This window comes from Primulina huaijiensis, chromosome 16, assembly GCF_012295235.1.
Source record: "Primulina huaijiensis isolate GDHJ02 chromosome 16, ASM1229523v2, whole genome shotgun sequence".
In the NCBI taxonomy this organism is placed as follows: domain Eukaryota; kingdom Viridiplantae; phylum Streptophyta; class Magnoliopsida; order Lamiales; family Gesneriaceae; genus Primulina; species Primulina huaijiensis.
In genome coordinates, this window is record NC_133321.1 from 15768714 (window position 1) to 15791063 (window position 22350).

The window sequence follows — 22350 nt, forward strand, 5'->3', positions numbered from 1 at the left end:
CCATAACTTATTTTACACTAAGGTATGAAGTTTGAGATGAGATATCGAGTTTGATGACCCATAATAACGATAACCCACAGCATAATTGGGGCAAACAATGAATGGAAGAAAAAAAACTGCACACTGTGCTTGTGGGTCCTTTTTTTTTTGGGTTTGGAAGTATTGGTCCACCTCACATGCAGTAAGTATCACCAGATATATATATTGTTAATTCATTTTTACACAATTTCGTTCTATATTTTAAGTCAAATTTTTTAGTTATAGTTGTCAATTAATTAAATTATATGTCAAACCGGATAGGATCTCCAAGGGGATCAAAAGTTCACTTTGCAGAAAGATATTGGACACGAGTTTTCTAGACGAAATTTAAGCACCTGATTTGAACCTAGGACGATTTGATATATGTAAATTTTTTGCTTACTTGGTATCCCCAAGCTCTTAATTATAAATATACTTCATTTGTGTCTCTAAATTGATGTTCAAGTTGGTGTAGTAAATGAGCATTTGATCAGTTATCATAAGTTTGATTATCTATGTCAATGTTTACTCGGACGTGTATGTCGTACAATGCTTGCTCAATGTGATTTACTTTACTAACATGTCTTGTTGACTATTATATTAGTACAAAGATTTGTCCAATATACACCGAAAAAAAACGGCTACGAGTTCCAATATTTCCTGACGAATTCACCTAGCAACGTATGGGCTCCATCAAAAGAGTCTTCAATGCACAAGTTTTTGCATGGACGAGACGTCCAAGTTTGTTTTGGTTTTGCTTCGCATTTTTATAGGAAAAATATATGTTTAAGAAGCAATTTTTTTTTTTCGTTTTTGAATATATTCTCTTTACTGTGAATACAATATCACGACATAATATGTTGGGTCGGTTACGTCAGATTTTATACGTATAATTTTTTAAATAGTGTTTGGTGTATATTTAAAATTAAACATGTCACTTATTGTCATAAATATGATAACAATATTTTTTATGAATTACAAAAAATTAAAAGTAATGTTTGAAATATGTTTTCAAGAGTGAAAATACATATAATTTAGTGGAAATGGATGAATTGGTTTCAAAATAAATACTAAACAAAAAGCAATTATATAATCGTAATCTCAAATTTTCCCTTAAGAATAAAGGTAATAAATTGACCAAATTGGAGAAAAAGTAAACATTGGATACCCTTTGCAATGATCTATTTGTACTTTGTGTAGTTCTTTGCAGAATATATCTTTTTCTCTTCGCCCAGAAGAATTGGACATTTGTAGCATATACATTTATCCTGGTCGTCAACCTTTAAGCCTAATAAATCTCGATTTGAAATCTCCTTTTAATATGTTTCGTACATCCTTTATTTATGCATTATGCATAAACGTGACCATGACATCGTGGAAAAGGTGTTCTTTTAATTTAAAGTCTAATCCTTGAAAATTATATAGTTTGTTACATTCAATCATGTTTCATTTAAGATGAATATGAATTTTAATTTAAATGGATGAAAAATAAGCAAAATCAGACCCCTCCACAGTCTTCACACATATGACATCTCAAACAACTGAAAAAGAAAAAAGGATAGCTCTCAAAGATGATCCCTTGATGCTTGACAAGAAAGATTGGTGATTTAAGCATAAGTGAAATAGGTCTCTATACATTTCCAAGAAAGCTCCCCCTTCGTTAGCAATACATTAAACCAAAGCTTTAGCCAAGAATGGCTTCTTAGTAGTCGAGAGTCATCCGATAGTCCACCGGCTTACATATATCTACATAGCTAAAAACTAGGCCTACGTTAATAAAGGGATAACCCTAGAAGATACATGCATATACATTCTTCTAAGGGAGGAGATGGGGTAGATTCAGGTATCTCGATTAGTTAGAGTCAGCAAACAGCAAACCAACAGCATGTAAAAGAGTTGGAGTAGTCACTCGATAGTCATTTGCAAACCATTTTAAGTCTCTTAGCAGCCCGCACAAACCCTGAGATCACTTGCAGCTCATCCAATTGCTGCACAAATGAAAGAGACGTGATGAGGAAAGGAGGGGAAACAGCAGCTTATGAACTCCTTTACCACCTGGGGTAACCAGTTTTATGGAGGGGTCACAGTTATAAAATAGCTACTGGCAGAGCTTCGATCGCATGTGTGCGGACACTGGAAGTGACAATTTGCTTGAATACAGTGAACGAAAATGAGTTGCAAGTCATTTAACAGGACCAATGTAATGTTACCTGCGACATGAAATGCTTCTGGACAACATCGATTAGTTGCTCTTTAGAAGGATTGGGATTAGAATCCACCTAATGGACACAACATTATATTAGCATCGTAATTTAAAAATTAGATGCCATACTTCCGAATTAATATATAATTCAGATCAATTCCTATGTCATATGAAACTACTCACGAGGTTGAAGTGACGAAAATATCTCCACAATGCAGCCATCTCAAGTTTACCGAAGTCAACCTTCTGTGCAAAATGAATTGACAATTTTTTTCAGTAATTGGTTAATGGATATAAAATTATTGTAAAAATATGGAAACCCTTTTACTTCTTTAAAAAAGAAAATATAGATGTCTCTTACAGTGGAGCCCCTTGTAGTAGAAAGGGAATCTTTCGACTGCGAGTCACAAGAGAGTGACCATCTTATGGATTTGTGAGACAACCCAAATGACCGGTGTATACGATGCCTTGATCTATGCGATTTTTGAGTATCATCGGATGCTAAGAAAATGGTGTATATGACACAATCAGATTATGTGGTGGGCCAAAGAATAAAGGACTGAACACCAGAGATTGATAAAAAGAAAAAGAAAAAAAAAAAAAAAAAAAAAAAAAAAAAAAAAANGCAAAAAAGTAGGCAAAAGAATGAATGGGGGAGAGAAATAAATGAAAAGAATCCAATGCTAAAACCTAAGCAACTTTTAAAAAAATTGTATGATTGTTGAAATGAAACAAAGCATTAAATAAGATATAAAAAACTTTACCCCAAAGCAAAAAAAGTCTCATTCAAGTTTCAATTGAATCATAATTTCGTGCATATGATCATATAAAAGAATGCCGCCTAATTTCAGTAAATCACCAAAAAAATTGAATGCTTAAAGATTCAATATTAAGTATTCAACCATATGAAGAGTTCTCTTTAAATAGCTGAAAAAAATAGCATCTAATTTAGCAGTGGAACATTAAAATCGAGTAAAAAAATTTAGGTAAACACAACACTAACTGGTACCTGAGCCATTCCACGGCACATGTTCAAATTCAAAGTCATCATCTTCCTCGTTCCCGGTTGGAGCTTCAATGACACTTAAGGCATTCCTTTGAAGCTTCACCTCAATCCCATTAGTAAGAACCTGTAGTACTAAAATAATATCAAAATCTTTCATCCATAACCAAAAAGAACCATTTGGAGTAATGCTTTCTCAAAGATACGATAAATGCAGATTGGATCTCAAGTTACAATGAAAATAACTATAAAATATTTCACAACAAAAATTAGAATAATAAGAAAAGGGATCTGATTCTAGTTTCAAAAGTAAGTGAAATACAAGGAATAAAACGGACATTTAGAATATGTACGAATATACAAACCAAACAAGGCACACACCACAATCCCAGAGAATGTCTCCCAGTATGAATCTATTATTGTGCATAAAAAAATTATAATGTTCAACAATCTTGCAGAGAAAATTATAATATACTGACAATGAAGACATAAAGAAAAAAAAAATCAAAGAATGATTCAATAGAAAACTCTGAACAATATCAGATGCCAGTAGCTAGCTATTGCTATTAATTTATCCAACTATTATATTCTTAGTGTTGTTTAAATAAAAATCCACAATTAATCAGTGAAATGATTATATCAAAGAAATCGTTGTAAACACATCATTGGAATTATAGATAAACAAAATAACATCAATAAGATCAAAATCAAAGGATATAACATTATTAGAGATAGATCCGTTAACAAAGAGCCCCATGCAGAAAAATACCAGATGATGACACAAAAAGGTAAATGGAAATTGGTATAAAATTGAAACTAAAACTACAAACTTTTAAGAAATGAAATCCATAGAGCACATCCTTTTGAAATTCAACGACGAGAACGGAAAGTTTTTTGCCATAAATAATCAAGAAACCCCCCGAATCACAAACATAAGCATCCCACATTACTCCACCGAACTAGAATTGGGAATTCAAAAGGTCGATATGAATTACTAAAACCCAAAATAAAAAAAAAATCCAAAACCCACTCCTAGAAAAACAAAAAGACGCAAAATTTCCACCATGAATTACCAGCCAATGCCATCCACCGAGCCCAACAGCTTTCTTCACCACTCCGTGAAGACCCACAAGCACGGATTTGGTACGGTTATTCCCAGTCACCACAACCTTCGTGTGGCGTGGCAGCACAGAAAGCTCCTCCTCACTACTATCCCCACTCTGCAGCTGCGACGAATGCGACGAAAATCCACCATTACTCTCCATCACCGCAGCAGTTTGCAGCATTTTCAATACTGTCTAGACACCTTATGTAACGAAAATCACACTAGCGGAAAGATGCGGCATTACTGAGTCCAAAAATGTTGTCTTTAGGCGAAAAGATGCTGGAGAAAAGGGGAAATTTCGGTTTTTTTCGAGAGAGAAAACACAGTGCGCAAAGAGAGAGAAGGAATGAGAGTGACGCTGCTAGTTGTGTTTTTTCTCGCTATAATTTCAGCTGTGTGTGGAGGTTGTGAATCCCGAAGGCCTAAAGCTGACGAATCAGTGAGGGCCACGTGGTGTAGAAGAGTCGTCAATCATGCATTAGGGGGGCTTGCGTTTCGGCGTGATGCAATATACCACTCGCAGGAGATGGGCGTTGACAATCTGACTTGATGGAGAATGGTGTCCGACCTCTTTGTCAAATTACTCTTTTATCCTTTAATTCATCCAAATATACAAAGGAAATATACTATCAAATATAAAGTATTAAAAATCATTATTAAATATATTAATTAATTATGTACTTTTTATGTTATTAAGATATTTATTAAATAATAGTAAAATGATTTTTTACTCTTATTTAATCAATCAACCATTATTATTAAATACATTAATTAATAGTTGGATGGTAAAAATGTTTTCCCTCCAAGTAGAAAAGGTGTTCCCGCCATAACCGAGAATATCATTATTGGCCATTAATTATCGTTATTATTATATTATTGTCAGCCGTTAGATGATTTCGGCGGAAAAAGGAAGTGACTCCTGGATTTTTTTTTTTTGGTATTGAAGAACTAGGAGGTTTTTTCAAAATGTTACGGCAGTATTTTTATTCATTCAATACATGATACGTGTGAAAGATAATAAATCATGATTACTCGTCAATATATCATAGTTGAATACATGTGCATGATTTATTCACTAAACATACGTATCATATGATGAGTGGATAATGACACTTTTTATAATTGCATATTTATTAAAAAGGTAAAATGGTGCATGTAGAATCAAGAATCGTAGGTTCAAAGATGGCTCTATAGATTGAAGGGATAAAAAATTAGGCGGATACAAATTTATGTAACTTGTTATGGATGAAATATACTATTTCATAATTTTAAATTCTAGAAATAAATAATAATTAGAATTTAATCATGATAACATATTTAATGTTTATGAGCAAGTCGGTGAACATCGATAAGTTTGAGTGATATAAACCTCAAATAGTCTAACGGAAACGTAACTAGCAGTCAATAGCAAAACTGGAAGAATATATGAATATGTATTTGATTCTCAATCAAATCTATGACAAAATTAATAACGTTTGGTGACATTAATGAGTGGTTGGGAGTTGGTCAACATGAAAAGCTAGTGTGAAACAAATGATAGAGACACATTTCAATCAATATGAAACGCATTTTACAGTAACGAGAGAATCTATAAATCGAACTCTCTCTTTACATTTCAGATAATCTCATTATCAAGTTTTTATCCTCATCTCATGAGTATTATTTGAGTGTTTATTCTATAATATTTGTGAGGTATTTGTTATTTTGTATTGAGAAAATGATTGTTTTCTTTAAAACATAGTTACATATTGTAACTTAAAAAATATCATAGTGGAATCTTTTCATCTTGTCCATAATTTTTATCCTAATAAGTTTTAAGAATCTTCCATTTAAATATCGATATTTAATTTTATTATTTATTTTAATAATTATATTTCAAGATGTCGAACCACCGATGACCAACAACAAGGAAGACTTCATGATTTTAAGCTTTAAGTGGTTCTATATTCCGAAATTTTGAAATAGCCAAAATTTATCATTTTCAAAACAATAAAGAAAAACCAATCAATCGTATCTAAGTTATAATAATAATAAAAATAAATTATAAATTATAAATTATAAATAAATATAAGAAAAGGAGCAGCCAATTAGAAAAAAAGTATCCAAGTATAGAGCATAATTATAATGTCACAAAAGTCAATAATAGTAGCCACGTTATTTATGTACGATGGGCTGATATGCTATCGTAGGTAACATGTGTCTGGTCAAAATTCCTTTGTATTTAATGTGGGGTATAGGGGCTATGTTGACTATGGGTTCCCCTACCTTACTTTTTGTTTCATTATTATTATTAGTTTTATAACTTAATTTATAAATAATGAAATGAATACATTTTAAATTATAAAATGTCAAAAGTTAAAATTTTACTAATTTCTTTTGAGAATTCCACCTAAATTTTTATTAAATAGACATTGTCATATATCTCATAATTTTTTACAATAAAAAAATAATAATGCATGATAATGAGTAAAAGAATAATAATATCAAAAATTGCTGCAAACGTTCGCATAGTAAGCGATTGGTATTAATCTTCTAATTGTTAAATTTGTATAAAATTATATCTCGATAGATTTATCATAATTAAATTTTTTAAACATCAAATATTACAAAAGTTTGGTTGGATTGGGCCAACTTAGCCCAATCCTTAAACAAACCCATCACCATTGTTTTCAATGTGTGCCATATATTATAACATAATACAAACGAAAAATACAGAATATCAGAAATAAGAAGCCTCCAAAGATTCCTTCTCTGCATGGATCAATTTTCTGATCTTCTTCTTAATATAAACTAATTCTTGCAATATTAGTCGTGCTTAGCTTAATTTTCTTGGATTTCCGTGTGAGTGAAATGTGGATGATTCACAATGGTTTAAAACAGCAATATCGCTTCAGCTTTTTCATCCGGCCTGACCGAGCCCGGGGGGAGGTCTTCTTTTCTCCATCTGAACTTGCATTTGTATGGCTAGCGGATGGCGATGAAGAAGAATCAGAGAAATTCGAAGGGCCTTCATCTCGGGTGTCGGATATATGCCTTTTAGCAGTATTTTCTAGTGTTGCCGTTAACCGTTCATTTCCTGAAGTACTTCCACCAACAGAGAGTGCAGATCCTAGGAATGCATCAAAAGAAAATAAAGAATAAAGTCTTATCGAGTACGGATACAGACTATATGGAAGTGACTCGTATTATCACTGATAGATACACCTGAAGAGGGAGGCTGAATGATTAGGCGGTCGGATTCCACGGAGTGAGTGAAATGGCATCTAGAACTCAAAGGATTCTCCTTAGTTTTTATGCGACCTTCTTCCTCAAGATCCTGTAGTAAACCCAACGAATCAAAGTATTCTTCTGACAACTTGCTAGGACAGGTTGAATTCTGTGAACTGGAAAAATTAGATTCAGGATCATCTTGTAGATCATTCAATTCCAAATAATCGCCTCTTGACAAACATTCTAGTTCAGACCAATCTCGTGGAGAAAAATTTGAAGTGATATCCGTCAATGGGAGCAATCCTGCATCACATTCCGGTTTAGCCTACAAAAAATGAAATATTGACAGAGCCAAGAAACCATCGGTTAAATATTGTGATTTAGATCATTACAAGTGTAAAACCAATGTACAAGGAACATAAGTCAGCGCACCTTGGATTCATTTTTAGAATCTTGTAGTGAGGTACTATTTATGTCTGGTATAATCGATGAAGCCATACTAATTGGCTTTGATCCAACCACAGTTTTGCTGTTCTGAGAGGAGTGCGACTCATTTTCCGAAATTCTTGCCTTACAGAGGAAGACTTTACACAGCGATCTCGACTCCTACACAATTACTAACCAAATTGATTTGCAGTTCAAAAGAACACAGATAGATATAATAGCTACAGTGGGTACTTTTGGCTTATCTTTATAGAATGGTTCCTTCTGAGTTATCTTGTGCTCATGCATAAGCCAATCAGTTCGTTGTCCATAAGGGGCTTGGCCTTCGAAATATTCAAGACTTGCTCTCCAACCAAAAATGGATGAGTTCGAATATATCTCACAAGCTTCCCCTTTGTCTTTCCAAAATCCGTAAACTGAATCCTTTTTCTCATTTGCATCTACTAGGTACCAAATTCCTTCTGCAAGAAGCATCGAGCATTTCTTTTTCATTTCGGAAACTGTAAAATGGTAGTAGCTAAGCATGCCCAAGAATCTTTACTGTTTTGTCGTATATGCCAGGAATATCACGATTTAACACGAAAGTTACAGGTGAAGGTCTTAGCTGTGTTCTACTGAATGAAACAACATATGTTGGTGAGTGATAATTGATGGAAGGACATATTGCATATTGAAGTATAACTAGAAAAACATCTAAGATCCATATCCATGTTAATGAAATACTATGTCTAAGCACTAAATCGGTCAGATTATCTAGTCCAATGAAGAGCAATAACTTATTTATTCTGTGTAAAAGACCTGTTTGATGTGAGCAGTTTTAAGGAAATAGAAAAGAGAGCTCGAGTCAGAAAAATGCTACTGACTATATCCTCGCTGCCATACAAAAGCTCCAGATATATACGTCTGCCTACGGGTGATTTTATTAAATATGTTCAACAAACTTTGTGAGAACTGAAAACAATAGTCGATGACACACGAGACTTTGGTGAATTATTACTCCAAACAATTCCCCTTACAATATTGTATAAATAAATATTTTATGTGAATTGAATATGTGATATGAACTCTGATACATTGAGCTATCGCCCGTTGTACTATGAGTTAAAAACTGGTGGCTGTGACAAGACTCTAAAGTTGAGCTTGGATAGAAAGATTTCATTTGAAGGGAAGGATTTGAAGGGTGAATTTGAAATAACATTCATCTTGAGTGTATTTCAAATCCATTGTAATCGACATTACATCTACATAAGCTAAGGAATGGGTGAATTTGAATAATATCAAAGCAATCAAATAGATTTGAAATTCATAACCTCGAATCCCTGTATCTAAGCACAACCTAACATTTGAAACCATATAGCAATCCGAACTTCACATTTTGATTGTGACAGCCATCAAAAGACAGCCACAGAAGATGACCTAGGCAACTACTGGTCAACTATTTAATTGTCACCACCATCATAAAAGTAGTTTGACACGAGAGTTAATAATCACTTCCATAGTATTTCCAATCGGAATCAGTCACATTAGCGATGGCACATAAACGAGGCATGAGTAAGAATTTTTACAAGCATGGATATTCAATTGATATAAAGAATAATAGTTAACATACATAATAAAACCAATGGCAGAAACCTTAAAACTCACCTGGTAAATTCGAAGGGTGGTACTGGAAGGGAGTCATATCTGCTAGCACGTTAGTTGGGAGAGAGAATCCTCGACTGTATCGATCCAGCCACAAAAAACATTGCTCATCATTCAAAAGCTGACCAATTTCAGCAGGAGAAGAGGGCCCTACCGGAGGACACATGGTAATCCAATGCAAAGAGAGTGCCACAACACTTGATGCCTTAACTGGGTTCATGAGAAAACAAAGCAAGAAAATTTTGACACGAAAGCTGACTGATCACAAAGGGAAGTTTTAGATTGTGACAAGAAAAATAATACAAATCCCATTTGCTAACAGTGGCACAGAAATGAGCAAATAGTATGTAGGCAGCTATTTGAAGGATGAACTGGTTATGTGGAAATGTTAGTTTTAATAGATCATATTCTACTTAAAATAAACATATAATTGAAGAGTTTTGGGCTTTATTCTACATTGTGATGCAAGTTGATATATATGTTAAAATCGGATAATGAAATATATAACGATGAAGTTATAATTCTGAACTCCATCAAAGGGACCCACAGTCTCCACTCCCCTTCCCCAGCCAAGTAACTCCCCCTTGGCGTATTTTATATGAAGAAGCTAACTCTTAATATAGACGACGACACACACTAGGGCTCAATACGCTTGCTTCACAGGAATTTCCCGAATGTAGGGAGTCATCCCCACTAAAATTGTAAGTTTAGACAAACAATTATCGTTGTGTCATAGATTTTTCGAGCTTCCTATAAAGCCGATGAATTCTTAGAATCAGAAGTGTTACAAGTTGGCCACACATGCTTCAGGTTTGTATCTTTCTATGAATGATTAATCAAGTCCCATCTACTCATAAGAAATTTCTACAAGTTTCAATAACAAGATTTTCACCACGGATTCCACTCCGTGCCCGTGTGTTAATTCATAACAGGTTCCATCTAAACATAAACAACCAGAGAAGACAAAAATCACAGCGGAAAATGCCTCGAAGTTTACTCAAATAAGGTCTAAATATGAGAAAACCTGAAGTACACTACGATCACAAGTTGCAATAATTTCGAGAAACCTCAGCTCAAGTAAACCCAACTAGAAATTTGAAGACTGCTCACCAAAAACACCAAGATCACTCAGTTGCAAACTCAATCCAAGAAAACAAAGCATCGGCTACCAAACCAGAAGGGCAAAAAAGAAGAAGCAATATTTTCGCAAACAACTCACAAAAATCCTCAAAGAACAAGCAAAACAAATAAAAAAATAACCCACAAACCCGAGTAAAAGGGCGAAAACCAAACCTTCTCGTTCACAAGGCAAGGCAGAAACGCCCAGCCCTTCTCTTCGCGTCACTTCGACGCTAATCAAGAAATACCACTGGTTTATATGTAAAATATGATTATATCACAATTTTAACATAATTGCTCTACTTTCTTTCTTTCTTTTTTGTCTCTCAAATCATCTTCATTTATATCTACATCTTCGAAAAACAAAAACAAAAACAAAAACAAAATTTTTAATAATAATATTTACAAACCTTCGTGCTTTGCTGTATCAAATAATATTTATAGTAATCAAATAATATTTATAGTAATTTGAATTAATTTGTATGTATCTATATTATCAAGTATAAAAACAGAGAGAAATTAAAAGTCGATCTTATTATCAAATGGAAGTCGGTGAAAAATCCCTAATAAAACATTTATTTGGGTTCACTCTTTACCCACAAAATTGTGGTACTATGTCATATAAATTGTGGTACATTTCATGTGGAAATGTGATATACTTCATGTGGAAATGTAGTACTAAAAAAGTACACATGGACTAACACAAAAAAAACGACGGCGGAAGACTAAAGACCAATTTCCCGTATTATCAATCTGGTCTGGTTGGTGAAAATGGACATGACAAGTGTCTTATCATGATTGGCTGAGAAGATAATTGTATAAACCTAAAATCATGATGAATTCCCTTTTTTGGTCAAATAGAAAGACCGCACATTTGACATTTTGTGACTCACTAGAGTAGTTTTCTGTTATGAACAGGATTGGAAGTCGACAACTACGATTAAGTCTGCTAATCAACAAGAAAGATGATCTTAACATAAAAATATTGTCCTTGAGAGTTATTCAAATATGTTGGATTCGTTGGATCTACCATTCAAATAAAATATTATACATGAAATATCAAACCATGAGCTGGTATTGGAACGTGCATGAATCAAATTTAGGCGATTTTGATCCTATGGTTCAGTGTATCACCACACATGTCATGGTATGGTTCAAAACAAATCAATGGATGAGAGTCTAAAAATATTAATGGAGTCAATACAATTTTCACTTTCAAATCATTTTGGCATGAGATGATCGTTATCCAAATGAGTAAGTCTTTCATGAGACAGTCTCACGGATCAATCATATCCATATTTACAATAAAAATTAATATATTTGACGTAAAAAGTAATACTTTTTCGTGAGTGACACATATAAAATATATGTATCACAAAATTAACTCGTAAGACCGTCTCACAGGGATTATTGTGTATCTAGATAATTAACTATATTAATTATTGAAATTGGAATAAGGACAAACAAATCTATTCATTACACAACACATTCACATACGAATATGATCAGCAAGATTTTAGTTTTTAACAAGTCATCAAATACTTTTATTCAATGAACATCTTATTTAAATAAATATAACACATACCAAACTAATATTAACAACTTATTAAACATTTTGTGACAAAATTATATTCTCTTTTAAAAATACATTTTTGTATTCCCCTTGTTTAATAATTATATTTGTTTGCCATATCATTTTAAGATCACCTAATTAAATATCCATAAAAGATGCATTTTTGTGGCATAAAAAAGAAGCGCATCTTCGAAGAGCGACACTTGTGTTTTTGTAATATTTGTGGACCTAAGACAGAAATGGCTATACAAGAGGACAATAACTAATTGACCTTTCATAATCTTTACATATAAATTTTCAATTTCCATATCTTTATGTTTGGTCACCGCATTTTCAATTCGTATTCATTTTAATGTTATGTTTAGTAAATGAAATATTCTTTAGCACAAAAAGAATGAATTAGTTGCTAATCTCAAAATTCCTTTAAAGCAAGAACAATGATGTGATGAAGTTGATAACACAGTGATGTCAATTTTGATAACTTCATCTCGTTTTGTTCAGTGATGAGATAAAGTTGTAAATATAAACTTTTTTATTTCGTTAAATAATTTTGTTTTTTAAAATCAAAATAATTAAAACAAAATTATAAATAATTTGAAAAATACAATTCATGTACAATAGTGTGATGAAGTTGATAACTTTATCTGATAATGATATCACTATTCATAACTTCATCTTATTTTGTTTAATAGTGATATGAAGTTGCAAAAATGATGTTAAAACATAAATTTTTTATTTCATTAAATAACTTTGTATTTTAAAAACAAAATAATTTAAACAAATTACAAATAATTAAAAAAAAAGTACAATTGCATATAATAAAATTTAAAACACAACTAAAAATTATACATAATTAAAAAAAACATAATTGAAAATTATACCTGACTAAAAAGTATGTGGATTTTAGTATGCATCCCAATGTAAACTTCAAACATTTTAAATCAAATCCTTTTTATTGTTTGTATACATTTTTATAGCAGCTTATCTCAATCAGAAAAATCTGGATGTCGAAAATTTTCCTAAAAATCAAAAATGAGAATGAACATTTCACCGCATGGAGCCCACCAGCTTCCTCATCCCTTGGAATCCGTGGCGAGTATATAAAAGGGAGAGGAAGATGCCTGGCCTTTGTTTTATAACTCTCTTGAAAAATATTATATCGCTATGTAATTTCATATTCTATTATCATTGATGTTTTCATGATCAGATCGATGATTGAAATATTTCACTTTTTAAAAAGGTCCAGTTGATTGTTCGGATCGGAAACTTTTATATCATATAAAATAATAATATAATATATTAAATGTATATAAATAATTTTCAAAATATATTTATTAAATTTTATACATACATATATTTTTAAAAATAAATTAAAATAAGACTAATACTAATAAAATAATATTTTAATAAAATTCAAAATCTAAATAATCATATATATAATTAAAATAAAATATAAAATTAAATTTAAAATATAACAAATAATCAAATTGTAAACAAATTTTTTTTTTTAAAAAAAAATTGAACCAATCAAATTGATTTTTCACCATGTAACGACCAATCCAACCGATTCTTGATCGGTTTGTCTCGTTCAAATCGATTGGACCGTACAAACGATTATCAGACTTGGTCCAGATTGAACCCGTGATTAGTTTTAGTCAATCCGATCGGTCTGATTTTAAAAACACTTATTAGTACAATATAACATGTTCTAAAATTTATAAACACCAAAATATTGTAGAACATCAATCACACAAAAAGTTATATTATCTGATCACCAGTTGTATATGTATTTTTTCTTAAAACATAATCCAGGGGTTTTTTTAAAAATAATTTAATTTTTAAAATTTATTTCAAAATTAATTTAAAAACATAGGATGACAATTTTACGACAATCCGTGCTTACGAAGCACGTACGGTGCCCACGTGGAGCATGGTCCGTGCTTCGTAAACACGAACCCTGCTCCACGTTGGAGCGTCCGCGCTTACGAAGCACTGGCGCTCCAGCGTCCGTGCTTCGTAGAAGCGGACGCTCCACGTGTCTCGTTCCCCACCTTATCCCCCCTCCACCTTATCCCTCCTCATCTCCTCCTTCCTCCTTCTCAACCCATCCATTTTTCTCTTCTATTCTTCATAATTTTTCCTTTTTCGACATCGGTGCTTACTATATATTGAATTTTAGAAGATTGACAACATATTTCAGAATGTGGCTTACAAGTTTTTGATAATCATTTGATTACTGCTCTTGTTGAACGTTGGCGACGCGAAACACACGTTTCATTTTTCATGTGGTGAAGCAACCGTCACGTTGCAAGATGTTTCAATAATTTGGGGCTTAACAATTGATGGTGAAGCAGACAGCAGTAACTGAAATAGATGTGTCACATAAAGTTGAGGAATGACAACACATCTGTTTGGATTTGTTGGGATTTTTGCCATTATCAAAACATTTGAAAGGTGATCATCTGTCTATGACTGCACTATACGATCATTGTATGTCTAACCTTGTTACTGATGATACTTAGATGTTAAATTTACATGTTATGTAGCGTTAATGATTATTGGAGGAATAATGCTCTCGACTATCAAGAAATTGATAACTCAATTGCTCTCAAATTCAAGAAGAAATCAATAACTCAATTGTCTATACGATCGATTATATATACTAAAAAATTTCAATACCAGTACAATTATTTTACTCCACGTGAACTTCTGAATATTCACGTGAAGGCTCCAGAAAAGAAAATCGAATGGACAGAAAAAAGCGAAAAAAATAGATATTTACAGAGTCCGTGCTTGCCGGTGCTCCACGTTGGAGTGTCCGCGCTTGTCTCCAAGTTGGAGCACGATCCGTGGTTACGAAGCACGGACCGTGCTCCACGTGGGCACCGTCCGTGCTTCGTAAGCACGGATTGTCGTAAAATTGTCATTCTTTTTTTTTTAAATTAATTTTGAAAAAAAAATTAAAAATTAAATTATTTTTTAAGAAAACCCAATAATCCAGCACAATTTTATTGAAAAAAGGCACTAAAAACTCCCAGGAACTTGTTACAACAAACCCCAAATTCCCATCTCTAGTTCTGCCTAAAAGCAATGTAATTGGCCAAAGCCACCAGCGGTGCCGCCTTATAGGGATCAAAACCAACCAGCTGCTCCTTAGCCTCTTCATTCAACTTATGAGCAAACTCCCTAGCCTTTTCCAATCCAAGTAACTTCGGATACGTCGTTTTGTCCGCCACCAAATCTTTACCGGCAGTTTTCCCCAGTTCAGCTGATGATTTTGTAACATCTAATATATCATCCACCACCTGAAACAGAAGCCCTATTTTCCTAGCAAACGTCCTTAATTTCTCAACTTCAAAATCACTCCCTCCGCCCAAAATCGCCCCCAAGACCACCGAAGCCTCGAGTAATGCAGCAGTTTTATGTAGGTGTATGAACTCTAAAGTATCCAATCCTACATTTGTATTCCCTGTGCAGCTCAAATCCACCACCTGCCCAGCCACCAGACCTTCCGACCCAATCGCCTTCGCCAATTCCCCAATCGCCGCCAAAACCCTGTCCGGGGACACCCCGGTGGTGCCAGTGGCGAGAAATTCAAATGCAAAGGCCAGCAAAGAATCGCCTGCAAATGGGAATTTAAAACCGAGATTTTAGGCTGACTAAAAAAGTCAACTAAGAGTGTTGTAGCAGTTTCATTCAAAAAATTAAACCAAATGTCTTCCAAATCTTACCGGCCAAAACCGCCACATCCTCGCCGAACACTTTGTGATTAGTGGGCTTTCCACGGCGGAGGTCGTCATTGTCCATACACGGCAAATCATCATGCATAAGGGACATAGTGTGAATCATCTCCGCCGCGCAGGCAGCGGGCACAGCGGCGGACTGCTGGCCACCGACCACCTCACAGGCGGCGATGCACAACATGGGGCGGACCCTTTTTCCACCAGCTAACAAAGAGTACCTCATCGACTCGTGAATCATCACCGGATTCTTCACCGAAACCGCCTCGTCTAAAGCTTTGTTCACAAATGTGGCTTTCTCTAAACCGTAAGCTTTGAAATCGAAAGGGGATTCCTCATCCGAGGTCAAGACTTTTGGTTCCTGTTCCGTAACAATGGCGGACACGCTTAAAGAAGAAATGAACTTCCTCGATTTGGAAAAAAAATGGGGCTTGCAAACGATTCTGGGATTGTAAACGAGGCCAATTAAGGATCCAAACGGCAATGGTTGCTTCAAAATCGAGCAAGACTGAACCCATGGATCCACAAGATTTAAAGATCTCATCTTTTTCTTGATTTCAGCCTAAAAAATCACAGCTTTTGTTTTCTGGGAATTGAAGAGTTGGTACGTTTTTCGAACTAGTGTAGCTTAAATTGATTTAAATGGCTGTAAATAGGACACGTAAAAAAGGGTTACGAGACAACATTGGAAAATCAGATGCTTTAAGTTTGGAAAGAGATAGGGTTGTGGATGAGGAGTGGGATTGCAGTTAAAAATGCAAGATCACGCAAATGGTGGATGCTTCATATTTGGTTTAGGTTGGGTGTGGTCTGCTCCACTAGACTGCCTAATCAAGTCACCAAATTATTTAAATATTTTATGAAAACAATTAAATTTTCCCTTAAAATAATATTGTTTGATGTATTACTCATACTTTATTTTACAATTTATATATATAATTTAGAGATGGTATCGCAGTGGAGATAATTTTTTAGATTAATAAGCATCTTTTTTATATTTTATGGTTAATTATTGACATTAAAAAGTTGAAGTATAAGCGTCATTAAATTAATTAGCATCTTGAAAAAACAAGTTGTTTTGGTATAATTATTGACAATTAAAAGACAATGGAAATGGGCTAGTGAGATCTAGATTAGGGATGACAATGGGTAGGGTATGGGTCGGATTTCATACATCCATCCCCATACTCATTTATTAAATTCATCCACATACCCATTGGGTATTGAATTTCATCATCATCCTCATACCCATCGGATTATCGGATACTCATATCCTACCTAAATACCCAATTATCATATACAATTGAATTTTTTCAAATTTAAATTGTTTCAATGAAGTTATGAATATTTAAAAAAATATTCATTATGATATAATGAAGTTTTATATATTTTCTTCTCTTTTAATATACAAAGCATCGTTTTCTTTAATTTTCAAATTTATGATTATAAGTATTGAAAACTCCGAAAATCGGTGGATTGACTGATGAATCTTTAATATAAATAAATATAATTACAATATATATATATATACATATATATATATATATATTTATATATATTAATTTAAACGGTATTCGGGTCGGGTGTGAGTCGGATTATATCAAACCCGTCTCTTTACCCGAACCCGAAAATCCCCATACCCGATTACCCAATTATTTAATCGGGTCTAAAAATCCCTCCATACCCTCTTCTATTCGGGTCGGGTATCGGATCCTCCAACGGGTTCAGAGGAAATTATCATCCCTATTCTAGATCGAATAGTTAAGAATGAGGACTGTCATGAGACTTGTTGGTCTCATATTGATTGCGAGTAGTTCTCTTAATTTTCCTTCAGTAATGCGGACAATTATATTGTATCTAATCTATACTATTTTATTAAGGTTAAGACACTTAGAATAACTAATTTTGGTGTCATGGTCTGTTTCAATAATTATATATAATAATAAAATGTTAAAATTTTAATGTAAGTTATATGTAGTTCAGATGATAGAGTCATTGATTTTTTGGTTTAGGTTATAGGTTCAATTTTTACTGAGATAATTTTTTTATCCTTTTAATTTTCAATTTATTTTTTAATTTATATGTCAAAATTACAGTATAGTCTCTCACTATTTATAATTATATTTTGATCCTCATTTAAATATAAATCAAATGAATTATAAAAAATATTATACAAGCACGCAACGCGTGCGTCGACACACTAATATTTATAAATTTCATTATACATTATGTATGGAATGTATAATTATTGTATATACCAGATAAAATATGTTCATTGCCATGGATGGATGTGGAAAAAATTGGTTTGGACGACGAAAAATGGTTTTTCAAGTTGTTGATTGAGGAATAATTTGTAAATATTTTTTAAATAAATAACCTCAATAATAGGTGAAGTGATTAATACACATCAAAGAAAAATCAACTGCGAGTTTTATGGTCATTAAAAACAAAGTCATCTACTCCCTTAAAAGTATTTTTTTTAAAGTAGAAGAGAGTTTCAAACCAAACACAGCCATCTTTCTGGACACATTAACGTATTATTTTGTCTTGGTTATTGTATACATCTAAGCTCATAGCAATAAAAATAACATTATTAACTCAAACCAACATATATCGCTTAATATAATTTTGACATTAAAAAAATATTTTTTACTCATACTATCACATATTACACAATATTTATTCAAAATATAACTAGGAAAAAACGATATTTTTGTAGTAAAAAAATAATATTTTCACATAAAAAATAATGTGTTTTCATTTAAGGTACTTATATATGTTTATCCACAGTTATTGGAAATTTTAGAAATTTGTTTTTATTATTCATATCAATATATTTTGGGAATTCTGGGAAAATATTTCCGAATAATAAATCGTGACACTTGGTTTTTATTTTGGAAAATGAAATCGTTGAAGAAGAATATATCAGATCGCAAATTATTTTTGAGAAAAAACGAAAAAGTAAATAATAAACTAAACTAAAATAGAGAAAAATGAATTTGTGGAAGAAAATTCCAAAGCCAGAAATAGAAAACTTAATCCATAGACACGCCTTTGTGGCCCAACGCGGCAACAGAAAAATACAGCGGAAAAGGTTCCAACTGAAGATAATAATAATTGCCTAACAATTTCCATTTTCATGTTTTAAGTGTTGTGAAAAAATAAAAATTTACGGTAAAAAATAAAAATCTCAAACTCTTTAAATTATCACACTACACACTTTATAATATTTTTCTCTCAACTCAATTGTGATTTTCTTCACAAATGAGAGATCTATTTATAGAAAATTTTTACAAATAATCCAAAAATAAAATACATCATTACCTACATCATCACACACTAATTTTCAATATTCAACACCTAATTTTACCTAATTTTCAACATTCAACATTCACATTTTCAACACAAATATTTTTCACATTTTTAAATAATTTTTCAACACTCCCCCTTGTGATGATGATCATAATGATTGTATACATTACGTGTTTTTATACTGTCTCGTTAAAAATCTTACTAGGAAAAATCCATTTGGATAAAAACCATAGTAAGGGAAAAAGAGTGCAGTCACGTAAACTCCCCCTCATGTTGACACGAACAATTCTTCACAAATTTCGTAGATTGCGCATCCCAATATTATATATGTGCTTTCTGAATATTGTCGTAGGAAGTGCCTTTGTGAAGAGATCTGATGAGTTTTCACTTGATTGAATGTGACGAACATCAATACATTTATTCTTCTCAAGCTCCTTGGTGAATGCGAAGAACTTAGGAGGAATATGTTTAGTTCTGTCGCTTTTTATGTATCCTTCTTTCATTTGAGCAACACATGCAGCATTATCTTCATATAGTATCACAGGCTTCTCGTCGAATGATAATCCGCATGAGATTTGGATATGTTGAGTCATTGATTTTAACCACACACATTCACGGCTTGCTTCATGTAGTGCAATAATCTCGGCATGATTTGATGAAGTTGTTACAAGTGTTTGTTTCTGTGAACGCCAAGAAATTGCAGTGCCTCCACGAGTAAATACATATCCAGTTTGAGAACGTGCTTTGTGTGGATCAGATAAGTATCCAGCATCGGCATAACCAATTATACTTGGATTAGCATCTTTTGAATACAAAAGTCCCAAGTCTGTCGTTCCTCGTAGATAACGGAATATATGTTTAATTCCGTTCCAATGTCTCTTTGTTGGATATGTGCTAAATCTTGCCAATAAATTTACGGCAAAAGATATATCAGGCCTTGTACAATTTGTAAGATACATAAGGGCACCGATAGCACTTAGATATGGTACTTCTGGACCAAGAATATCTTCATCATCTTCACATGGACGGAATGGATCCTTTTCTATGTTTAATGATCTAACAACCATTGGAGTACTTAAAGGATTTGATTTGTCCATATTAAAACGTTTAAGGATCTTTTCTGTATAATTTGTCTGGTGAACAAATATTCCACATTCTTTTTGTTCAATTTGTAAACCCAGACAATACTTGGTTTTTCCAAGATCCTTCATTTCAAATTCTTCTTTCAAGTATGACACAACTTCTTGAATTTCCTTATTTGTTCCAATGATGTTTAAATCATCAACATATACAGCAATAATTACGCATCCGGATGTTGTTTTCTTAATGAAAACACAAGGGCATATTGAATTATTTACATATCCCTTTTTCATCAAGTGATCACTTAGCCTATTATACCACATTCTGCCGGATTGCTTCAACCCATATAATGATCTTAGTAATTTCACAGAATAACATTCTCTGGGTTTTGAACTTTGTGCTTCAGGCATCTTAAATCCTTCAGGGATTTTCATATATATATTACTATCAAGTGATCCATATAAGTAGGCTGTAACAACATCCATAAGACGCATTTCTAAATTTTCAGATACTGCCAAGCTAATCAAATACCGAAACGTAATTGCATCCATCACAGGAGAATACGTTTCTTCATAATCAATTCCAGGCCTTTGAGAAAAACCTTGTGCAACAAGTCGAGCTTTATATCTTACTATTTCATTTTTCTCATTTCGCTTTCGAATAAAAACCCATTTGTATCCAACAGGTTTTACACCTTCAGGTGTAAGGACTATAGGTCCAAAAACATTACGTTTATTTAGCGAATCCAATTCAACCTGGATGGCATCTTTCCATTTTATCCAATCCTGCCGATTTTTACATTCACCAAAAGATTTTGGTTCATGATCTTCATTATCATTTATGATGTCGATTGCCACATTATAAGAAAATATATCATCAATTTCTTCTATATCTTTTCGGTTCCATATTTTTCCAGTATTAATATAATTGATAGAGATTTCATGATTCTCGTCAGTTTGTGGTTCTGACAAAACATTTTCATCATCATGTGTTTCTTCAGGAACATCATTCTCTATTTTGTGATCATTATGTGTTTCTTCAGGAACATCATTCTCTATTTTGTGATCATTGTGTTTCTCTATGAATTTTCTTTTTCGAGGATTTTTATCCTTGGAACCAACTGGCCTTCCACGCTTCAGGCGTTTAATGACATCATGACTATCTTCAATTTGTTTCTTCGGAATTTCAATTCGAGCAGGGGCATTTGCAGCATGTATATATGATTTAGTTACCCCTTTTGTGTCTGCAAATGCATCTGGTATTTGATTTGCTATTCTTTGCAAGTGCACAATTTGCTGTACATCTTTTTCACATTGTTTTGTTCTTGGATCCAGATGTAACAATGATGATACATACCATGTAATTTCTTTTTCGGTATGTTTCTGTTCTCCCCCTAACATTGGGAAGATTTCCTCATTAAAATGACAATCAGCAAAACGTGCTGTGAACACGTCGCCTGTCTGTGGTTCAAGATATCGAATGATCGATGGACTATCATAACCAATATAAATTCCAATCTTTCTTTGAGGTCCCATTTTCTTTCGTTGAGGTGGTGCAATAGGCACATACACCATACATCCAAAAATTCTCAGATGAGAAATGTCTGGTTCTTTACCAAATGCAAGCTGCAATGGGGAGTATTTATGATATGCACTTGGTCTGATGCGAATTAATGAAGCAGCATGTAAAATTGCATGTCCCCATATAGAAATAGGGAGCTTTGTTTTCATAATCATTGGTCTAGCAATCATTTGCAGACGTTTAATCAATGATTCAGCCAATCCATTTTGAGTATGTACATGAGCAACAGGATGCTCAACAATGATTCCCATAGACATACAATAATCATTGAAAGTCTGGGAAGTAAATTCACCAGCATTATCAAGTCTAATTTTCTTGATT

At 33.1% G+C, this 22350-nt stretch overlaps 3 protein-coding genes across 7 annotated transcripts; all 3 read right to left on the reverse strand.

Moving 5' to 3' along the window:
* Window positions 1-1674: 1674 nt before the first annotated feature.
* LOC140960797 (uncharacterized) lies at window positions 1675-4698 on the reverse strand. Of its 2 annotated transcripts, none has more exons than XM_073419074.1 (6): window positions 4298-4698; window positions 3231-3351; window positions 2583-2722; window positions 2405-2464; window positions 2229-2297; window positions 1675-2006 (listed from the first exon to the last, which is right to left on the reverse strand). In XM_073419074.1, the coding sequence occupies exons 1-6, from the start codon at window positions 4508-4510 to the stop codon at window positions 1935-1937; spliced, it is 675 nt and encodes a 224-aa protein (XP_073275175.1). In that variant the 5' UTR covers window positions 4511-4698; the 3' UTR covers window positions 1675-1934. The 2 variants fall into 2 exon arrangements, with proteins under 2 accessions (XP_073275175.1, XP_073275174.1); XM_073419073.1 differs by having other exon boundaries at window positions 2405-2467; window positions 4298-4697.
* Window positions 4699-7030: 2332 nt separating this feature from the next.
* On the reverse strand, window positions 7031-11158 carry LOC140961847 (NAC domain-containing protein JA2L-like). 4 transcript variants are annotated; one of them, XM_073420587.1, is made up of 6 exons: window positions 10918-11158; window positions 9628-9834; window positions 8218-8444; window positions 7972-8145; window positions 7534-7864; window positions 7031-7438 (listed from the first exon to the last, which is right to left on the reverse strand). In XM_073420587.1, exons 2-6 carry the CDS (start codon window positions 9788-9790, stop codon window positions 7191-7193), a joined length of 1143 nt encoding a protein of 380 aa, XP_073276688.1. In that variant the 5' UTR covers window positions 9791-9834; window positions 10918-11158; the 3' UTR covers window positions 7031-7190. The 4 variants fall into 4 exon arrangements, with proteins under 4 accessions (XP_073276688.1, XP_073276689.1, XP_073276691.1 ...); XM_073420588.1 differs by having other exon boundaries at window positions 9628-9829; window positions 10913-11069; XM_073420590.1 differs by having other exon boundaries at window positions 9628-9829; window positions 10918-11061.
* A 4151-nt stretch (window positions 11159-15309) lies between these two features.
* Window positions 15310-16779, reverse strand: LOC140961343 (geranylgeranyl pyrophosphate synthase, chloroplastic-like). Its single transcript, XM_073419805.1, has 2 exons — window positions 16048-16779; window positions 15310-15938 (listed from the first exon to the last, which is right to left on the reverse strand). The coding sequence occupies exons 1-2, from the start codon at window positions 16598-16600 to the stop codon at window positions 15388-15390; spliced, it is 1104 nt and encodes a 367-aa protein (XP_073275906.1). The 5' UTR covers window positions 16601-16779; the 3' UTR covers window positions 15310-15387.
* Between the last annotated feature and the right edge of the window lie 5571 nt (window positions 16780-22350).

What these genes read in the sequence shown, in the direction of transcription:
- LOC140961343 (XM_073419805.1), bottom strand. Translation starts at nt 16,600, where the DNA reads ATGAGATCTTTAAATCTTGTGGATCCATGGGTTCAGTCTTGCTCGATT. An exon ending in GGATGTGGCGGTTTTGGCCG is followed by an intron (nt 15,939 to 16,047) that starts GTAAGATTTGGA and finishes TCCCATTTGCAG; the next exon opens with GCGATTCTTTGCTGGCCTTT.
- LOC140961847 (XM_073420587.1), bottom strand. Translation starts at nt 9,790, where the DNA reads ATGTGTCCTCCGGTAGGGCCCTCTTCTCCTGCTGAAATTGGTCAGCTT. An exon ending in TCTATAAAGATAAGCCAAAA is followed by an intron (nt 8,146 to 8,217) that starts GTACCCACTGTA and finishes GTAATTGTGTAG; the next exon opens with GAGTCGAGATCGCTGTGTAA. An exon ending in CATTCAGCCTCCCTCTTCAG is followed by an intron (nt 7,439 to 7,533) that starts GTGTATCTATCA and finishes ATGCATTCCTAG; the next exon opens with GATCTGCACTCTCTGTTGGT.
- LOC140960797 (XM_073419073.1), bottom strand. Translation starts at nt 4,510, where the DNA reads ATGCTGCAAACTGCTGCGGTGATGGAGAGTAATGGTGGATTTTCGTCG. An exon ending in TGTGCCGTGGAATGGCTCAG is followed by an intron (nt 2,723 to 3,230) that starts GTACCAGTTAGT and finishes CCATTTTCTTAG; the next exon opens with CATCCGATGATACTCAAAAA. An exon ending in AGAAGCATTTCATGTCGCAG is followed by an intron (nt 2,007 to 2,228) that starts GTAACATTACAT and finishes TCATTTGTGCAG; the next exon opens with CAATTGGATGAGCTGCAAGT.